The sequence below is a fragment of the Polyodon spathula genome, chromosome 1 (assembly GCF_017654505.1).
Source record: "Polyodon spathula isolate WHYD16114869_AA chromosome 1, ASM1765450v1, whole genome shotgun sequence".
In the NCBI taxonomy this organism is placed as follows: Eukaryota; Metazoa; Chordata; class Actinopteri; order Acipenseriformes; family Polyodontidae; genus Polyodon; species Polyodon spathula.
The window spans coordinates 83,431,583-83,450,466 of NC_054534.1; the positions used below are offsets into that span (position 1 = coordinate 83,431,583).

The 18,884-nt window shown below is 36.8% G+C and overlaps 1 protein-coding gene and 1 pseudogene across 1 annotated transcript; one reads left to right on the top strand and one right to left on the bottom strand.

Moving 5' to 3' along the window:
- Positions 1-1,395: 1,395 nt before the first annotated feature.
- On the bottom strand, positions 1,396-5,888 carry LOC121323428 (leptin receptor overlapping transcript-like 1). The gene is made up of 4 exons (XM_041264516.1): positions 5,782-5,888; positions 3,948-4,023; positions 3,639-3,825; positions 1,396-2,524 (listed from the first exon to the last, which is right to left on the bottom strand). Exons 1-4 carry the CDS (start codon positions 5,795-5,797, stop codon positions 2,408-2,410), a joined length of 396 nt encoding a protein of 131 aa, XP_041120450.1. The 5' UTR covers positions 5,798-5,888; the 3' UTR covers positions 1,396-2,407.
- Positions 5,889-7,046: 1,158 nt separating this feature from the next.
- LOC121325456 lies at positions 7,047-18,370 on the top strand (annotated as a pseudogene).
- The last annotated feature ends 514 nt before the right edge of the window (positions 18,371-18,884 follow it).

Consider the following 18,884-nt stretch of genomic DNA (forward strand, 5'->3'; position numbering starts at 1 on the left):
TCAGAAACAACTGAAAATGCCAAGCTTCAAAAGCACAACCCTGCCAGTTAGAGACCTTGGTAATCTGCAAAATCCATTTTTATATTATTTGTTATTTTGACGAAGTAGTGGTCTGGTAAATTGACAATCAGGCTAACAGTAAGCAGAGCATAAAAATGATCTACATGTAAACAATGTAAAATCATATAGAACATGCAGCTAAATGGGGTTATGAATGTTCCACATGCACTGGTCTTGGTTACAAATATGTGAAAATCTTTAATATCAATGTATGGTTGTAATGATACTAATTTGAAATTGTTAAAAAGGGTAATCCTTGTTTGCATTTTTTTTTTTTATACCTATATATCCGCCCCCCAAAAAAACAGCCAGTGTGGCAACATTACATTGGCCAATATTCACAAAGCTTTAAACTTGCAATTTATTTTTTGTCTGATTGGCTGAAATAAACACAATTCGAAACTGACACTGACCTAGACTTGTTATTAATTTAGAAGAGCCCAGACACATTTAATGGACACCTTTTTTCAGTTGGTGGAATGAAATATTTAACAAATTAGCCCTGTTGTTTTTTTCATCTTCTGTTTGTAGTGGATGTGTAGATTCTTAAATCACAACTTGTTTACAAAATGGTATGTGACTTTTTTCTAATATAATATATATATATATATATATATATATATATATATATATATATATATATATATATATATATATATATATATATACCGTATTACTTGAATTTGATTCTGCAGCGTTCATTTTAAACTGATCAAAATTACTATGGTGCTTAAAAGAGGGCAGCCATTTTACAGGGACGACCTTTATTAATAACACTACGATTTTAAAATGCTGCAATATTTTATTACATGATTTCTGACATTTTAGAAGTATCACAGTTGCTTATTTTTTGTAATACGGTAGCCTACCTGTATGTAGCAACATTTGTCGCTAACCTACTTTGACTACAGTACATTTATCGGTGACAGTTATCGAGAGCCTATTAGGTGGTAGTTGGAAGGACAGAGGAGTACTGTATCAGTGAAACAAGAGTGCGTATTGGTTGTTAAGGGGCGGGATAATGCTGGTGTGGCAGTTAAATCCAAGAGTGTGACACAGATGTTTTTCTGCACTAAAAATTACTTCAGAATATCACTTTGATTTCTGTAAAAACTAAAAACTACAACTTGTGTTTTTTTTTTTCTCACTGCAACTTGCTTGTTTGTAATTTATCTGCAAGAGAAACCAAAACTAAATCTTCTCATACATAGTAAGCACAATGTTTTTATTTGTACGAGATTGAGCAGTGGAATTACAATTGAACTAAAAATTGAACTCAAAACAAAACAAAACCACCTATAAGAACTTCAGAAGGACTGTTGTTCTGTATGTAGTTTATCTTGTATTTTCTTTCAGAACTGTACTATCATAAAATAAAATGTGCTTAATATGTGTGTGTGTACATTAGTTTTTAATTTACGTGCGAGATTGAGGCTCCCTCAGGGGCGTTACATGTACGTAGTCAGTGTTGCGCGTTTGTGTGTGCTTTCTTCAGTAGGGGAGAATAAAATACCTTAATGTTTCTTAACTGAGTGCGGCCTCTATTATAAAGCTGACATACGACTGTAGCGTCAATACCAGGGCAGTGCCAAATTTAAACACTTGCTTACCCTAGGATTTAGTTTTAATTATGGAGCAGTAATCTTAAGTACCACTTAACAAAAAAAACTGTTTAATTATTTAATGCTACCCTCCACCCCCAGATCAGTCTTTTACAGACCCTGGTACTATAATTTGTTTTTAGTACAAGTCCCACAGTATTGTTTGCACTTATTATTACAGCTGTAGAAATGTGCAATATTTACTGAATAACTGCCCTCATCCTTCTACCACCACCAAACATAGGTTTACAAAATGTAATTGTACAATTTTATGAACCTGGAAATACAGTAGTTTATAATCTGTGCTTTGTCAGGCTTTAAGAATACCTTAGAAAGAAGGTAATTATAACATCTCATTTAAAGGATTAGTAATAAGAATGTTGCTTCTTAAAATGACTGTGTCTGTTTAGGCTGGTATACAATATCAACAGCTTGCTTAAACTGGGAAGACATGCTATTTAAGAAATTGTATACCACGTTCTGGCTTCCTACCCCTTGTGTATTCTTTACACCCAAGGGAACTGCCTGTGAAAAGGGATTATGACTAAATAAATCAGAAGGGAACAATGAAAATCCTTATAAACCAGTCAGTGGATCATCAGAATATTTTGACAAACTCTTTATGACAGCTACGATACTTCAGTTTATTGCACAAATATTATCTGAATGGATGGCTGCTCGCTGCACACTGAAGCAGTCCCTATTTTTGTTTTTTTTATTCCTCCTACATGAGCATCGTTTTACTTTTACCACTGTTGCCAACTGAAATCATCATTTGTTCCAAATACCAAGAAAAATCCCAGGATGGTTCCAAAGATTATAGCGTTGCCCGTTAACACAAGCGCACAGGCTCCCCACTCAATCTGAAATGAAAAGAAATAATTTATATAAATAAAATAGGCAAGGTTAAGATACAAGGAAATACAAAGAGCTTTACTAAAATTTAAGACATGGACTCAATTGAGCATGTCTGGGAGCAGACCCTTTTAAAGGTTAAAGGGGAACAGTAATGCAAATTAATATATTACCATTTCAATAGAAAACATGTTAACTGAAGTTTTTGACGCATTTTCAGCCTCTCCTTGAGCAGTATATCTCACAAAAACCATTAAAATAAATTAACATTGAATGTATTGGAGCTCTCTTCTGCCGCGCTTTGTTTGACATCCTGTCTACAGTCACACATAGTATTCCACTGAGAGTATGTCCCACTCCTACATTATCTAGCCATTATTTTGTTATGACCACCCCTTTTTTAGTTTAAAGGCTTAGGCACACAAAAATACTTTGTTTCTGTTTTTCCTTTTGTTGTTTTTGCACCCAAACGCTTTGCATTCTGACACAATTCACCCTGTTGGCGTTCACTGGTGTGGGTGGCCGTCAACGATATGAAGTAACAGTTCCAATGTGGCGGTGGCCTGCATTTCCAGCTGTCCCAGAAAGCTAACAAAAAAATTTAAATACTGGCCAAATGCTTGACTTAACAAAATTAGGTATACATTTGCTATGTATACAAAGCATTTAGAGAGCCTTGTTATTTGAAGTACAGTTCCCCTTTAAGAGATACAAAATCAGGAGTTACAACCCAAACCCAAAACCAAACCCTGTAATGTTATCCGTCACTACTGATGCTGAACAACTGGGTTGTTATTTTTTCATATATTTTAAATATATTTAAAACTGCATGTTAACTATAAACCAAGAATATAATATATTGGTATCTGTTTCTACATTATCCCTAAGCCTGATGCTCATTCTACCGTATCTTCCTCTCTCTGCCACATTTCACTCTATAAACCAGATTGTCATGGTCCTACTATTTGAAACAGCAGTTCATCATAAATGACACTTAAGCTTTTACAGCTCAAGAATCAAAAAATAAACAGGCATCAACCTTTGGAAATATGTAAAGTCATTTTTTAAAAACCCTATGAACTAAATCGTTGGAACAAACAAATAATAAGAAGAAATAATTACCACAGTCGCTCTGGCAAAGATTATGGGTAATCCAAAGGCTGACACAACTATGCCTGTTGTAAGAAAAATGGCCAATTCTTTACAAGCGTTGCTTGCAGTGTCGGTGTCATCCACTACTCTCCTTGCAATGCAGTATGGGATTGGAGAAAGGATATAAAAGAAAAGAACAAACAATGGCCAGTATTTGCTGTAACAAGAAGAGAGAGACAAGCAAATTAACATTAGATTAGATCCCCTACTGAATCTTTTGTTTTTTTAACCAACAAGGGGAGCAACGTATTTTGAATGAACTTAAATTAAGATACTTACTTATACACAGGTAGGGCACACCCAAGCATAAGAAACATAAGCCCAATAGCTCCACCAAAGGACAGGCTAATTAGGGCTGTGGGAAAAACAAAAGATTTAGGAAAAAAGTTTTTTTTTTTTTTTTTTTAAAGAGAAAATTACAATATCAAATAATAAAATAATGAAACAACAACAAACTATAACAACTTTTGTTAGTGTTGTTGTTACATTTTACCAGACAAGTGAAGTAGAATATATAATAATTATGATTTATTTCTTAGCACACGCCTTTATCCAGGGCTACAGAATTGTTACAGAATATCACAATACAAAACATCACATTACAGATAAGACCAGTAGAAAGTACAGTGCCATCAGCAGAAAAGAAAATAAGATCAAAGTCAAATAACAAAATAAAGAATACAGTAAGTAATTACATTTAAGAGCGAGTTCGAATAAGAGCAGTTAACTTATGGTAAAGAAAAAAAAATGCTATACGAGTAAAGTTCAATAAGAGTACATAGTAAGTGAGAAATGGATGAGACGATAAGAGCAATTACAAAAACGTGAATACGGATGGATACCCATAAGAGTACAAGATACTGGAAGTATCTATAATTAACAGCAGTGGTAGAATATGACAGGGTATGGGTAAGTTCAGTGCAAGTATAAGCTGGCGTAAGTACCGTAGAATTGGATGTCATATAGTCCAGTACAGTAGAGAGATAAGCTTGTCTATACAGCTAAAACTGTGGCTATGATAAACAAATGTCAACTTTCGCAGAGTGCACAAAAAGACTTGGGAAAAACTAAGAAACAGACACTAAAGTGTATTCTACTTGTATTTAAAATATAAGATAAATCTGGGACACTACAGCTTTAATAATGATTCTATTTTCACCATGTTCCATGTCATTTGACATCAGAAGAAACAAAACTCTGCTTAAAAAAAAAAAAAAAAAGGATGTATGAAACCCTGTACGCAAACAATGTACCACTCAAGAGTACTTTAACAACACGAGAAGCATGTCCTCTTATAACAGAAAAAAACAAACAGTTTCGTCGCACTATCCATATCGTCATCCTGCTTTTCTGAACAGGACCAGCAGCTGTTATGCTGGATAAACTGCATGATCAATATGTGCTGGTGCCAGAGGTGAAACCACAAAGTACAGAGTAGAGACGGTAAAACCTTGCTGTCCTCACTTCTCCAGGACAAATACGACAGCATTCTGGTTTTAATCCACTGCGTTTTATATTTAGATTTCTGGTCACCGGCATTTAAGCACAATGAACACATCATAAACTAGTATTCACAAGGCAAGTTTCAAGCCCTTGCAAATCTAGTGTGAAATCCACCCAACAACACTAATTTAAAGGAGTTTAGCAAAACATTTGAAAAAATCTGTAACGACTACGCTACTACTACTACTACTACTATTATTAATTATTATTATTATTATTATTATTATTATTATTAAACATTCAACATATCCAGTTGTTTATTTCTGACCCTCAGGAAGATTTCAATTTGTATTAGCTCCTCTAAATAAAAATAAATAAATAAATAAATAATAAATATAAAAAACCATCGTGACATTGATATAGTATCCACTAACTCACAATGAGTAAACAAGTGTCAATAATTAAATAAATCATACTTTAAAGAAAGTAGATTTACGAAAGCTGTTGGCCTGTATAGAAAGATGTGATGGATTAAATGCTAATGCCACCATCGTCCACATACCCTGTTTGCCCTAAACAAAACAAACCCATATTCCAATGTAAATTAAGACCAGTACTACCAAATGTATGTATCTTAACAATAGATTGAACACAATTAATTTAAACTCACCTTTAATTCCAGCCATTTCTGCAAAACACTACACACAACCAGATAGCAGAACAAACAATTTGATACAGCTTCCAGTCTCCTGCTCACTCACTGTAAGTACGCATGCTCGATCCGGCGCACACTGATTTGTTTCGTTGCGCATGTCAGACAATGAAATAAGTTATACGTGAGGTTTTGGGTGATAGTAGCTGATTTTTACTTCTTATTTGTATAAATTATTTATTATTACCAACAGTCCAATTCAAAACTTGGCTACTAAATAGTTTAGCAAAAAACGTGATAAAATCCACCATTTGGATTACAATAATTCCAACAAACGTCACCCTAATTGGGCAGCTGCAAATAAACTGTACTTTGAAAGAAAGATTACCGCATTGGATATAAAACTGACATGGGGGTCTGGCTTGAGAACGTACAAAACATTTAATAAATGAAGCTGTAATAAACGTCACGCTTACGTGTATATATGGTTGCACACACTTGTTTTACTGCTGTTGGAAAACTGATGCAGACCTAACCTACTAGTTACTTCCTAATTTGAACACAAAGGTCAACCACACGAATACAACATAAACACTATCAATCAAATGCAGGAGTATTAACACTAAAGTTGCAGTACCTATAAAAATGGATACTATTGTTCAGAATTCAAAGTTAAGGAGTTAAATTTATTCAGTTCAGCACAAGTAGAGTGCTGTGTATGCTCAACGTGTGTCCATCGGTTACACAGCTCACACTCACAAGAAGCAACAGTAACACATGTTCAATTTTCAAAACAGTTCTCTCCGTATTAAATATGATAAAGTATATTACCCAGCAATAACTGACAACATGTTTTTTTTTTTTTTTTTTTTTAATAAACATTTCACTGCAATCAAAGGTTATTACACACGGCTGAGGTTGGCTTCTTATTTGCTTGTTTCTTATTCACTTTGATCTGCTCCAAACTGAATGATTGGCTTTATATTTAAGGGGTTAAATAACGTCGGGCTGCTAATTTCTCTGTGGATATTTTTTTAGAGGGGCAGATCCTAAACAATATTCATTTCTTTTTTTGCTCAGTCCAACTCTGATTTCAGGGTCAAAACAGCTGGTGAAAATGGCACATGCCAATATATTGTAGCGTGCACAGGGGAAGGTAGCAGCAGGGCTGGTAGGTGACGTCGCTGGTAGGGAGCCGGCTCTTTTGTACAGCGGTATCGGTGCTATGGTTTAGTGCGAGAGGTCCCAGGTTCGCGCTCCGCCTGTGTGTGGATTGCCTCCCCATGTCTGATGCTCCTCCTGTGGGAATCGAGATTGCTACAATATGTATTATAGTTGAATAAGTAACAATTGATTTAAGGGGTTATACACTGTTACTTGTTCAACCAGCTGTTTTGACCCTGAAATCAGTGTTCAGCTGAGTAAAAAATAAATTAATTTTTGTGGATCGGCCCTTGGCCCTACATGCAAAAAAAAGCTGTTTGAAAACCTATGAGGTTGCCTATGTTTAATTTTGGTAAATCTAGTGAAAATGCTAAATTAGTCATTCCTTCATAACTTAGAGTTTTACCGATTACAGGGAGTGTTTTGCTTCAAGAGATCCAAGTCATCTCTTTGGATAAAGGGCGACATACAAATTCCAGACAGACCAGCACTGGTGGATCAGCTGGATGCCTGACTTTTGTTCCAGAAGTAGTCCAATGCCAGAATAAAGGCTGGGATGGCTTTGATGTGCAGGTAGTGTAAATCATCCATGGTATTCATACAGATGTTTCACAAAAATATACACATATATTTGAAAAGTGTAAAAGGTAAATATTTAGGTAATAGTGTACGACAAGGAGTATTTTGGAGTGTTATTGGGATCTGTAGCTTATAGGGTATGTTGTCATTTTTGTCTCTGGTGGACAGGAATTATTGTGAAATATTTCGAGATATTCAATACATTATTTTCTTTTTTATTATCTACAGTGGGAATGTAAAACTGACATGGATACTGCTTACAGATTTGGGACAATTGAAGTTAGTTGTGACGGATATAACTATCCAGATGACCCATATGTTCTAAAGGGATCATGTGGACTGGAGTACACCCTTGAACTAATTGAGCGTGGCAAGCAAAACAGGGAAAGTTCCTATGACAGTGGGGGCTTTAGTTCAGATTTTTTTCAGGGGTCATCAAACATCTTCAATTCCCAGATGTCTGGTGACGCAGGTGCCTTAATTGTCATTGCCATATTACTGCTCTTTGCTTATGGTGTGTATAAAATGTTTTTGTGTCAGCCACTATGAGGACAACAACACTTTCCTAATGATGACTATCCGAACACCCACACACATGACTACAAAAGTGGACCTCATACAATGGGTCCTCCACCTCCTGGATTCAAACCTGATTACATGGGCAAAGCAGGCTACACAAGCGATGCAGGCTATACAGGTACAGTAAATAATGGATGGGCTTCAACTGCTGAGTTATTTAATTGATATATTTTAGATGGATTAGATAAAGTTTGATATTTTTGAAACTCTTCTGGAAAACTTATGCAGCCCTCTTGCCTTTCACCTCTGGAGGCAATAGTTTAAATGTCAAGTAAGTTATCTGTGAGTACACCTTCATCCTGGCCTGTACGTATCCTGTCATTTAGATCTGGGCCTAGTGTGGTGTTCTGTGTATATGATGTGGAATAATGTCCACTGGGGGTGTTATGGGTTATGAATTTGAGAGCACCTCCATCATAATTTTTGTGCAGTCACTCTGCTTTTTACATTTCTACAATTAGGAACATTTTCCTTGTGTGCATTAATGTCATAAATTAGGCCAGCCAGTACTAGTTGGTGTCTGGATTGGTTACCAAAGCCTCATTAGTAAGTGTATGTAACTGTAATGTCACGATCAGCAAAGTAGTGCTTTACAGATCCCAGTGCCATGGTAAAGTTAGACTAATATTTATTGACCGTATAAAATAAATGTCATTTAAAAAAAAAAAAAAAAAACATTTAAGCTTTAAACTCTAATATATATTAGGGCCAACGAATTATTAAGTTCACAATTTAAGTGCCTCCACTTTATTTGAAAGCGTCAAAAAAAACACAAATACAAATCGACAACAAATAGATATTGAAAAGCACATGCACATTAAAAAATACAAATAAAAAACAGAAATACAAATTGAAAAACACAAATTCAAAAAACAGAACCCCAAAAATATAAAACACGAAGCACAAAAACAAAAGCAGGAAACACAAATACAAGTACAGAAAACACAAATTCAAACAGCCCATTTGGAGGCCACTTCCCCAGGTGTTTTCTGGAGAAGTTGGAGCTGTTTAGATAGCGCAAGCTGAGTCTAACTAAAATAGCAGCTTTTAACTGCAATAACAATTATAACACTGACAGAAATATACCACGGGCAACCAACTTATAATACTAAGTACCGGTAGTGCACTACTCTTTCAAATAAACTTGTTATGATTTCGAGTGTGACGTTCTTAAGAACGGTATTGTCACTGTCTGCATTGCTAATTTTCATACATTTAAAAGGTTTGCAGAACGAATAAAATTTTAAGTACGGCTACTGTAAAAATAATAATAAAAAAAAGTACAAGATATTTGGTTTTAAAATGTAAAAAAGGCCTGGAACAGAAGGATGGTTTAACAGGTGTTGATGTATCAACGTAAGATGTGATATTCTACTTGATGCCTTTTATTATTCAAAATTATCACAAAATGCAAGAAATCGAGCTTGTACTTGCATAAAATTTAGTAGCTGCTTTTACAACAGAAAAATAAAATTGCCATACCTTTGTCTCTGTTGAAGCATGTTGTGTATTTATAGTCTACTGGTTATTTAAAGTTTGCAACAACAACAACACTACTATGACTATAACTACTACGACTACTAACAATAATAATAATGAGCTTGGTTTTTTTCCAGCATTCACAGTGTTAGTTCTGTCTTTGTGTATGTTTATCAAAACCATTACTTTTAAAGTTGTTTTGCTATGGAGAGTGGCTCCTGCTGGAATAATTTAATATGTTGCCTTGTTTTATTTTATTTTTTGGTGGCTGTGAAATTAAGATTTTCGTCCACAATATTATTGTCTTCTAAAGCATTCATTTTTTCCGTTCTTTAATTATCCAAGTTCTCTGTATATTTCCCATTTTAAAAGTAATCTAATCTCACAGCAACAGTAAAGGCCCTGCACATTGAAAGACTTGTCTGTCTTGTTTGTCTGCCACTGGACTGAGTGATGTATCCCTCTCCCACAGCCCTACTGCAGTCATGATCTGATGCATTTTGAAATATTATTTTGGGATCTCTAGATGCCGTAGCAGTGGTTGTTCCGGTGTCTATGACCGCCACTAAACTTTGTGTGCCATACAAGTGTCTTTTCCCTGCTGTGCACGTCTTTCTTTTAAAAAATGAGGGGGCATGGCTTACCGTTGTGATACCAGTTATATGACACAGAACTATACCAGGGCAAACTAGGTTACCAAAGACTCAGCTTGCGCTTTCAAAATGACTCCAACTTCTTCAGAAACAGATGGAGACTAAGCTGGGGTATCTGGGGGCGTGGCTTCCAAATTACTTCCCTTCTGTTGTGGGCTTTTTGTATTTGTGTTCTCTGTTCTTGTATTTGTGTGTTCTTTATTTGTATTTGTGTTTCTCTTTGTATTTGTGTTCTCTGTTCTTGTATTTGTGTGTTCTTTATTTGTATTTGTGTTTTTCTTTGTATTTGTGTTTTGCACTTCAAGGCCACTGTACATCCATTCTATTTAGCAGAGATAAGATTAGAATTTACTTCAAATTTACCATACCTTACATGTATGATATATAAACACTTATTGATAATGTACAACATATTGGAAAAAGTGGATTAGTCTTGCCTTAGTAATAGTGTCATGTTTTATTATATATTTGTAACTGCTGCTGTGGACAAACTTTTTCTGACCAGATTGAAGAACTACTTTGTTATTACCTTTTTTACCTCTAAGATCCCAGACAAATACTGGTACATGGAATACATGGAATTCAACAAATGTCCCCACTAAACTAATGGAAAACACAGGGACAAAGACAACTTCAGGTAATGTTAGATTATCATTTTAAGTATTATTTTGTATAATATGCTTGGTTAACATGAAACACAAAGGTACTAGGTCCTGATCCTATTTTGATAAACATTTCCAGCTCACTTCTTGTTGGACATGACAGGTCAAAAAGAGATAATGGATTTCAATTTGAACCCAGACATGACAGCAATTAATTCACTGGGTAAAAGTTATTGGTTTTCTTCACCAATTCTTTTCTAGGTTTATCACATGTTGCCTGTTGATTCAAAATATAATATTTAACTTGTAGCACTTGATATTTTAAATTTCAGTTCTGTTGCTTGATCACAGATAAAATACTGTTGATTTGAAAGCAAGTGATTTTTTTTTTTGTTGTTGTTTTTGTTAGCCCTCTGATAATGATAGTTCTCATCACAAAATGACCACTCAATTCTGCACAGTTTTCAGTCTCTGCTTGGCAGGGTTTTATCAGGTCAGGATTGAACTGGAAAAATCAATTCACCAAAACAATGTAAATAAAATAAACAATTTATTTAAATTGAATAGGTTTTGGAGGAACCACAAAAAGGTAAAACGTAAGATAAGAATACACACATCATTTTCTGAACATGCAAAATAAATAATGCCTCTCAGCAAAAGTAAAGGTTTTATGGTTTGGTATTGCTTTCAATGTTGGTGTATTTTCCAGAGCTACTATTCGCAGTTGTAGCTCTTCATATTGGCGTGCTTTTTTTAACAGACCTGCAGTTCCCCAAAACAGGTATTTTCTTATAAATTTTTTTTTTTTTTTTTCTGTTTTCTGGAATTTGATTTTTTATCTTGATGCAGATAATAAAACACCCCAGAATCTGATGCACATGTGGGGTTCATATTACATGTAATACTTCTATGAAAACATATAAAAAAAAAAAAAAAAAACTCAATTTGTTTTGTTTTTTTGTTATGCAAATTAGTGGTAAGCCATTTCCAAATTTATTAAGATATCCAATATGAGTTACAAGCTTTGTTTTAGTTTTTTTATTTTACCTCACTGTGCCATTGCACACTGAATCATTCCAAATGTACTTGGCAGATTGTACTCTGAGGCTGCATTTTGTACTATGAAAACAAAATGGACAATTCAGACATTTAGCTGTTTTAATATTTCTTAGATGTGCTTTCCTTTTAAATTGAAAACGCTGCAGTGCTTAAATGTGATAAGCTATGCGTACACTGGGTGTTTGGTAGGATTTAATTCAAATGTACGTCGCTGACATTTTAGGGTGCATGTCTTTCCAAAAGACGTGTTGTGGTGTTCTGGTATTTTTTTTTCTGGATAACATATTTCTTTTGCACTTTTTTTATCGAAAGCAAATATTGATATAAAAATTTTTTGTTTCTTTGTTTCAGTCAGCATTGTTTCTGTCTCTTTTTTTATCATTTCAACATTGGGTTAAAAAAAAGTGACTTTTTAACTACTAAACTGTTTCAGAATAAGCTACAAGGTAAGTTGCAGTGGCTTGCAAAAGTATTGACCCCCCTTGGCATTTTTGGGGGTTTGTATCATTTGATTTACACAACATGCCTACCACTTTGAAGATGCAAAATATGTTTTATTGTGAAACAAACAAGAATAAGACAAAAAAAAAACAGAAAACTTGAGCATGCATAAGTATTCACCCCCCCCCCCCCCCCCCAAAGTTCAATACTTTGTAGAGCCACCTTTTGCAGCAATTACAGCTGCAAGTCTCTTGGGGTATGTATCTATAAGCTTGGCACATCTAGCCACTGGGATTTTTGCCCATTCTTCAAGGCAAAACTGCTCCAGCTCCTTCAAGTTGGATGGGTTCCGCTGGTGTACATCTTTAAGTCATACCACAAATTCTAACTGGATTGAGGTCTGGGCTTTGACTAGGCCATTCCAAGACATTTAAATGTTTCCCCTTAAACCACTTGAGTGTTACTTTAGCAGTATGCTTAGGGTCATTGTCCTGCTGGAAGGTGAACCTCCGTCCCAGTCTCAAATCTCTGGAAGACTGAAACAGGTTTCCCTCAAGACTTTCCCTGTATTTAGCACCATCCATCATTCCTTCAATTCTGCCCAGTTTCCCAGTCCCTGCCGATGAAAAACATCCTCACAGCATGCTGCTGCCACCACCATGCTTCACTGTGGGGATGGTGTTCTCGGGGTGATGAGAGGTGTTGGGTTTGCGCCAGACATAGCATTTTCCTTGATGGCCAAAAAGCTCAATTTTAGTTTCATCTGACCAGAGTACCTTATTCCATATGTTTGGGGAGTCTCCCACATGCCTTTTGGAGAACACCAAACGTGTTTGCTTATTTTTTTCTTTAAGCAATGGCTTTTTTCTGGCCACTCTTCCATAAAGCCCAGCTCTGTGGAGTGTACGGCTTAAAGTGGTCCTATAGACAGATACTCCAATCTCCGCTGTGGAGCTTTGCAGCTCCTTCAGGGTTATCTTTGGTCTCTTTGTTGCCTCTCTGATTAATGCCCTCCTTGCCTGGTCCGTGAGTTTTGGTGGGCGGCCCTCTCTTGCCAGGTTTGTTGTGGTGCCATATTCTTTCCATTTTTTAGTAATGGCTTTAATGGTGCTCTGTGGGATGTTCAAGTTTTGGATATTTTTTTATAACCCAACCCTGATCTGTACTTCTCCACAACTTTGTCCCTGACCTTGGTCTTCATGGTGCCGCTTGCTTGGTGGTGCCCCTTGCTTAGTGGTGTTGCAGACTCTGCGGCCTTTCAGAACAGGTGTATATATACTGAGATCATGTGACAGATCATGTGACACTTAGATTGCACACAGGTGGACTTTATTTAACTAATTATGTGACTTCTGAAGGTAATTGGTTGCACCAGATCTTATTTAGAGGCTTAATAGCAAAGGGGGTGAATACATATGCACGCACCACTTTTCCGTTATTTATTTTTTAGAATTTTTTGAAACAAGTTATTTTTTTCATTTCACTTCACCAATTTGGACTATTTTGTGTATGTCCATTACATGAAATCCAAATAAAAATCCATTTTAATTCCAGGTTGTAAGGCAACAAAATAGGAAAAATGCCAAGGGGGGTCAATACTTTCGCAAGCCACTGTGTGTGTGTGTGTGTGTGTGTGTGTGTGTGTGTGTGTGTGTGTGTGTGTATGTGTGTGTGTGTGTATATATATATATATATATATATATATATATATATATATATATATATATATATATATATATATATAGTACTGTGCAAAGGTTTTATGCAGGTGTGAAAATCAATTAACTAAATGCAAAGTGAGTGAACAGAAGAAAAATCTACATCAAATCCATATTTGGTGTGACCAGGGATTTTGTAGGCATATAGTCAGGTGTATGATTAAACAATTATACCAAACAGGTGCTAATGATCATCAATTAAATATGTAGGTTGAAACACAATCATTAACTGAAACAAAAACAGCTGTGTAGGAGGAATAAAACTGGGTGAGGAACAGCCAAACTCAGCTAACAAGGTGAGGTTGCTGAAGACAGTTTACTGTCAAAAGTCATACACCATGGCAAGACTGAGAATAGGAACAAGACACAAGGTAGTTATACTGCATCTGCAAGATCTCTCCCAGGCAGAAATTTCAAGGTAGACAGGGGTTTCCAGATGTGCTGTCCAAGCTCTTTTGTAGAAGCACAAAGAAACGGGCAACGTTGAGCACCGTAGACTCAGTGGTCGGCCAAGGAAACTTACTGCAGCAGATGAAAGACACATCATGCTTATTACCCTTCGCAAACGGAAGATGTCCAGCAATGCCATCAGCTCAGAATTGGCAGAAAACAGTGGGACCCTGGTACACCCATCTACTGTCTGGAGAAGTCTGGTCTGAAGGGGCCTTCATGGAAGATTTGCGGCCAAAAAGCCATACCTCTGACGTGGAAACAAGGCCAAGCGAGTCAACTATGCATGAAAACACAGGAACTGGGGTGCAGAAAAATGGCAGCAGGTGCTCTGGACTGATGAGTCAAAATTTGAAATATTTGGCTGTAGCAGAAGGCAATTTGTTCACCGAAGGGCTGGAGAGTGGTACACGAATGAATGTCTGCAGGCAACAGTGAAGCATGGTGGAGGTTCCTTGCAAGTTTGGGGCTGCATTTCTGCAAATGGAGTTGGGGATTTGGTCAGAATTAATAGTCTCATCAATACTGAGAAGTGCAGGCAGATACTTATCCATCATGCAATACCATCAGGGAGGCATCTGATTGTCCCCAAATTTATGTCAGTACTGTTAATGTATATATAATAATACTATAGTAATAGGATTATTATAGTAATTATATATTATATTCATAAATCTATATACAGTACTGTATATGTGTGTATATATATATATATATAGATAGATAGATAGATAGATAGATAGATAGCTATGGGGGGGCGACAGGACATGCACTTTAGAAAACATAGCTTTAGGAGAATTTAATCTACTCTCTTTATTCAGATATTGTATATTATATTGCACTGAGTGATAAACGAGCCCTCATTGTACTGTTTTTAAATTTTAAGTGATTCCAGGAAACAAAGAGGCAGAAGACCTGACAATGAGGCATCAAGAGATAGAGAGAAATACAAGAGCAAGCAAAAGGCAGCTGAACAGTGAGAGAGAAAGGATAGAGCGAGAGAGAAAAAATAATACTAGAGCACAAGGAAGTAGTAGAGTGAGGAAGCAGCAAAGATAGAGCTACAAGAAGACAGAAATAGCCAGGATGTGACTGTCACCAGACTCCAGACTGAGTGACAAAACACACAAACAGCAACCAAAATGGCAAAAAGATGAATATTCCAGATTTTTTCAGCAATGAATCAAGGGTCGCTGCAGGTGACAGGCCATGCCCAGCACTGTGGCATATGTAGAATTAGCAGCTTCTGATCCTGATGGTGAAAGTAGTACCCCCACCCCCCGCAAAAAAAAAAAAAAAAAAATCCAAAGGAGTTTTCAAACTTCATGGCTAAAAGAATTTCCATAGTTAAAATACAACAAGGAAAAAGATCTGATGATTTGTGTGTACTGTCAGACTGCAGGTTCTCACATTGCAGGAAAAAAGTGTATTCAAAACAGGAAATTAACATTTTAAAAAAGAGTCTGTAAGCAATCAGTCAGCAACAAACATCACAATAACAACAAAATAAAAAAATAAATTAAAAAAAAAAGCCAATAGTTATGGCAGTGTCCCTTGCCAGTGAGAAACATGGTGAGAAAAATGTGAACGATCTGAAGATCAAATTTAATACTGCTTATTATATTGCAAAACAAGAACTTCCTTTTACAAAATTTCAAGGTCAGATATTGCTTATGACAAAGAATGGTCTGGATGTATCCAAGACCTACGATATTGATGTACATTGTACTGAGTTCATTGCTGTTATGCCAGAAGAATTGAAAGAGAGAACCCACAATGATCTTGAAAATATAAACTGCATTTGAGAGATGCTTGATGGTGGAACAGATGTCTCCTCCAAGGGAAATGTAATAGTCTACTGCCGTTATTTAAAACATAGGAAGCCAGAAAATAATTTGGTGGGTTTAAAAGAGCTGGAGCATGCTCACGCACTGTGAGTTTTAAGTGCTACAAAAAATGTAGATACAGACTCAGAAGGTAATGGCTGGTGGGCTAGCAAACTTTAAGCATTTGGTGTTAATAGAGGAAGTGTAAATATGGGTGCTCGGTGGGGGGGGGGGGCTGGGGTGGTAGGTGCACTTTTGAAAAGGAAACTTGGAGAATATATTGTTTCAATCCACTGTATGCAACATCGACTAGAGCTAGCAATGCTCACTATTCCACACTCAATACTAATTGTAAGAAAAATGTACGAAATTTGGAAAACATACCATTGCAGCCCAGATAGTTAAAAGCACTAGGTGCTGAGTTGGGTGCCTCAATTAGAAATCCTTCAGCTGTTAAAACCCAACGGTGGCTAGCACACATTAATCGGGCCTTGTCTGTATTTTTGTAAGGAAGATCGGACAGCCTAGGCCAATTTGTTGTTGTGCATCATCATATGGAGCATCTTGCTATATCCTCAAACAATATAGATGTTAAAGGGAAAGCAAAGCACATTAGCCAAGAAATGGAAATATTTGTTGGTTTTAGCCACTTCTTTTTTCAGTTTTTTCTCAGCTCAGCCTGACACTGCAAAAAATTTAATTTTGCCACAGGCGATTGACGCTGTCAGGAATTGTATCTCTATGATACAGAGCTTTGAAGTCAAACCCCTTAGTAATGACAGGCTAGAGAATGTTTTTACCATTTAAGAAGCACAAAAGCAGACGTACACAACAGACACCCAGTGTAGAACAACAGAGTCAAAGGAAAAATCCACAAAATTTCAGACACACTAGGTTCCAGGGTATAAAATGAGAATGTGCAACAGACACATTTAAAGATGATATACAGATCCCAATGCACCAAATTATAGTTATAACCCTGCAAGAAATGGACAGATGATTTGGAGATCTTATACATGACTCAGGACAGCATGCAGATGGTCCCTCAAAAGCAATATACTGCTTTTCTGTCTTCTGTCATGATGCTTGGCCTGATTTTGGAGTGGAGCAAATAAACGTTCTGCTGAGGCAAATGTAACGTTACTGAAAAATGTGGCAACCAGATTTTAGGTGCTGGCTCCAATATTATTTTGGTTGCCAGCCAAAGGCTCCCTAAAGAAAAAGTTAGGAGAGATCACTGTATGGGGATGGTTAAAAAATAAATAATATCTTTATATGGGGACATACAGAAGATGCAAATGCATGATGATGTCGTGGCATAGTGCAAACAATTGTGGCTGCAAAATCCAAATTGCCTAGCAGCCAGGCAATTATTTTGCACTGTGGCCTATGTAAGCTTAAGAGCAATGCAAATTACTCAACACTCACAAATGATGATCTGCAATCATGATAACGAGGGTCGCAATGAGTGCCGCCTGTGCACCGGGCTGTTTAGTGGCTGCACTTACAGCACAGAGGTGAGTTAGGAGTACAGAGAGCAGTAGGTGTTGTATGGGCTTTGTGGAATACAAAAATCAAACCAAACTGAAAAAAATGTCAAAAAAGGGCAGCAAAGTCCTCTTAGTGCATTGAAAAGAAAAGAAAAGCTTTCTGAGGAGGAACTGAGAGTCCTTACAGCACTCAACATGAACATCAATTATGCCACCTAAGAAGCCATATGGTCCTCTATACTGGAGAAAGTCAGTGTTGTCAGTGTTACCAGGAGGACAGTCAACCAGGTGATGAAAAGGTGGCAAGAGCTGGGCGGCAAACAAAAGCGAAACTCGCAACACAGCATAGTCATGCAGCAGAAATGGAAGGGCCTCCACCCACGTCACAGCTGACACCACTGGAGAGGCAAGCAGAGAGGACAATCCATCCCAAACAAAGTAACTGAATATACAGGGTCTTCTACGTCTTGCCTTTATCCTCCAAAGGTTTTCCTGCTTTTCCTCAACAAGAGCCAACCACCCGGACCTGAGAATGCTAGGCTGCTGCAGGACTGCAGCAGGACATGACCCGATGATTCTGGGTGAGTGATGGGGGTGTGGTTTCAACTGAGAGACTGCTGTGATTGGATACAAACTGAGAGGCTATGGCTGTTGTGATTGGGCGCAGAGTTTTGAAGCAGGGAGGGAGATGATCTGTTGAAGAGGCGTTTTAGTTATTAACAGGGATTCACATAACTGGTACGCAGGTACACATGCTCACCAATAAAATAAAATGCAGACTTCCATGTTGTTTTTAAGATGCAAACAGGAAAGCATTTTTCAGAAAGGCAGCGAGGGTGCAGATTATCTGACTGTGACCCATACCTGCCTAACCTCCCGATTTTCCATTGAGTCTCAAGACCATAATTAAATACCAGTCCCTGTATTTCACTTAAGGCTGGACTAAAAAGTCCATCCCTGCTAGCGCTATCATTGGCAACTTCAAGGTTTTATGAAAAATAAATGGAAAGCGATAGGTGTAAACTCCAGTTTGTAATATCAATGGTTTTCTTTTATTGGACACTTGAAGCAACCAATGATA

Coding starts and splice junctions, on each gene's coding strand:
- LOC121323428 (XM_041264516.1), bottom strand. Junction 3,826..3,947: donor TGTGCCCTACCTGTGTATAA/GTAAGTATCTTA, acceptor TTCTTGTTACAG/CAAATACTGGCCATTGTTTG. Junction 2,525..3,638: donor TCTTTGCCAGAGCGACTGTG/GTAATTATTTCT, acceptor TTTTCATTTCAG/ATTGAGTGGGGAGCCTGTGC.